At 43.0% G+C, this 1,345-nt stretch overlaps 1 protein-coding gene across 1 annotated transcript; it reads right to left on the bottom strand.

Annotated features, from left to right (window-relative positions):
* Positions 1-242: 242 nt before the first annotated feature.
* LOC138885235 (uncharacterized) lies at positions 243-755 on the bottom strand. Its single transcript, XM_070166152.1, has one exon. The coding sequence runs from the start codon at positions 753-755 to the stop codon at positions 243-245; it is 513 nt and encodes a 170-aa protein (XP_070022253.1).
* Between the last annotated feature and the right edge of the window lie 590 nt (positions 756-1,345).

Genomic DNA, 1,345 nt, shown 5'->3' with positions numbered 1-1,345 from the left:
CTTCTCAAAATTCTGCCCCAATTCACCACTGATTACAGACTTCCGACATGCGATGGCATTGGGTGGACTTGCTCCAGAATTTTGAGGGTCCTCCTCAAAATTCTGCCCCAGTTTCTGATCTTGGGGAAAATGGAAATTTTATTATGATATGTCCGAACCCATAAGGCTGCCTACGTATCCCCTCTTAAACGAAAATCAGGTCAAGTGTAGTTCAATTACACCAATGAGGAAATGCAAAGTATCTAAGCATAGTATCTCTTGATTGCTTCTGAATTGATCGGTTTTGGCCTGACTTCTCCGTCCATTTTTGCAAGTATGAGTGTTCCTCTTGTTAGTACTCTGTGAAACATGTACAAACCTTGCCAGTTGGGAGAGAATTTCCCTTTGGCTTCATCTTGGTGGGGGAAGATTTTCTTTAATACCAGCTGCCCTAGAGTGAACTGTCTTGGTTTGACCCTTTTGTTGAAAGCTGTGGACATTTTGTTCTGATAAAGTTGGCCATGACACACTTCGTTCATACTCTTTCCATCGATAAGGTCCAATTGTTCATAGAGACTCCTTATCCACTCTGCATTGCTGAGCTCTGCTTCCTGTATGGTTCTCAAAGAAGGAATCTCCACCCAAGCTGGGATAACATCCTCCGTACCGTAAACCAACATATAGGGGGTTGCCCCGATTGACGTGCGAATTGCATTGCGGTATCCCAACAAAGCGAAGAGTAACTTCTTATGCCATTGTTTTTGGTTCTCTACCATTTTCCTTAGTATCTTCTTAATGTTTTTGTTGGCGGCCTCTACGGCTCCATTCATCTAAGGTCTGTAGGTTGTGGAATTCTTGTGCTTGATTTTGAAAGCTTCACATATAGATTTCATTAGATCACTGTTGATATTGGCAACATTGTCAGTAATAATGGACTCAGGAACTTCGAATTGGCAGTGAATATGTTCCTTAACAAAATTTGTGACGACCTTGTTGGTTACAGCTTTGTAAGATGCAGCTTCTACCCATTTTGTGAAGTAATCAATGGCTACCAGAATAAACCTATGTCTGTTTGAAACCGTGGGCTCAATCGAGCCAATAACATCCATTCCCCAAGCAGCGAATGGCCAAGGTGAGCTTGTTGCATTGAGCTCATTCGGCGGCACTTTTATCATATCGGCATGCACTTGACATTGATAGCATTTGTGGACATACTGAATGCAATCCGTTTCCATGGTCATCCAAAAGTAGCTTGCCCTGAGTATCTTCTTAGCCAGAACGAAATCATTCATGTGCGGACCGCAGGTCCCAGCATGCACATCCTCAAGTAGCTTAGAAGCTTCTTTGCGTCGACACACCTTAGTAG

This window comes from Nicotiana sylvestris, chromosome 2, assembly GCF_000393655.2.
Source record: "Nicotiana sylvestris chromosome 2, ASM39365v2, whole genome shotgun sequence".
In the NCBI taxonomy this organism is placed as follows: Eukaryota; Viridiplantae; Streptophyta; class Magnoliopsida; order Solanales; family Solanaceae; genus Nicotiana; species Nicotiana sylvestris.
The sequence above is the reverse complement of the archived record's forward strand: the minus strand, read 5'-3'. Positions and strand labels throughout refer to the sequence as shown.

Bases quoted from the DNA above. Each gene is read 5' to 3' on its own strand.
- LOC138885235 (XM_070166152.1), bottom strand. From the start codon at position 755: ATGGTAGAGAACCAAAAACAATGGCATAAGAAGTTACTCTTCGCTTTG.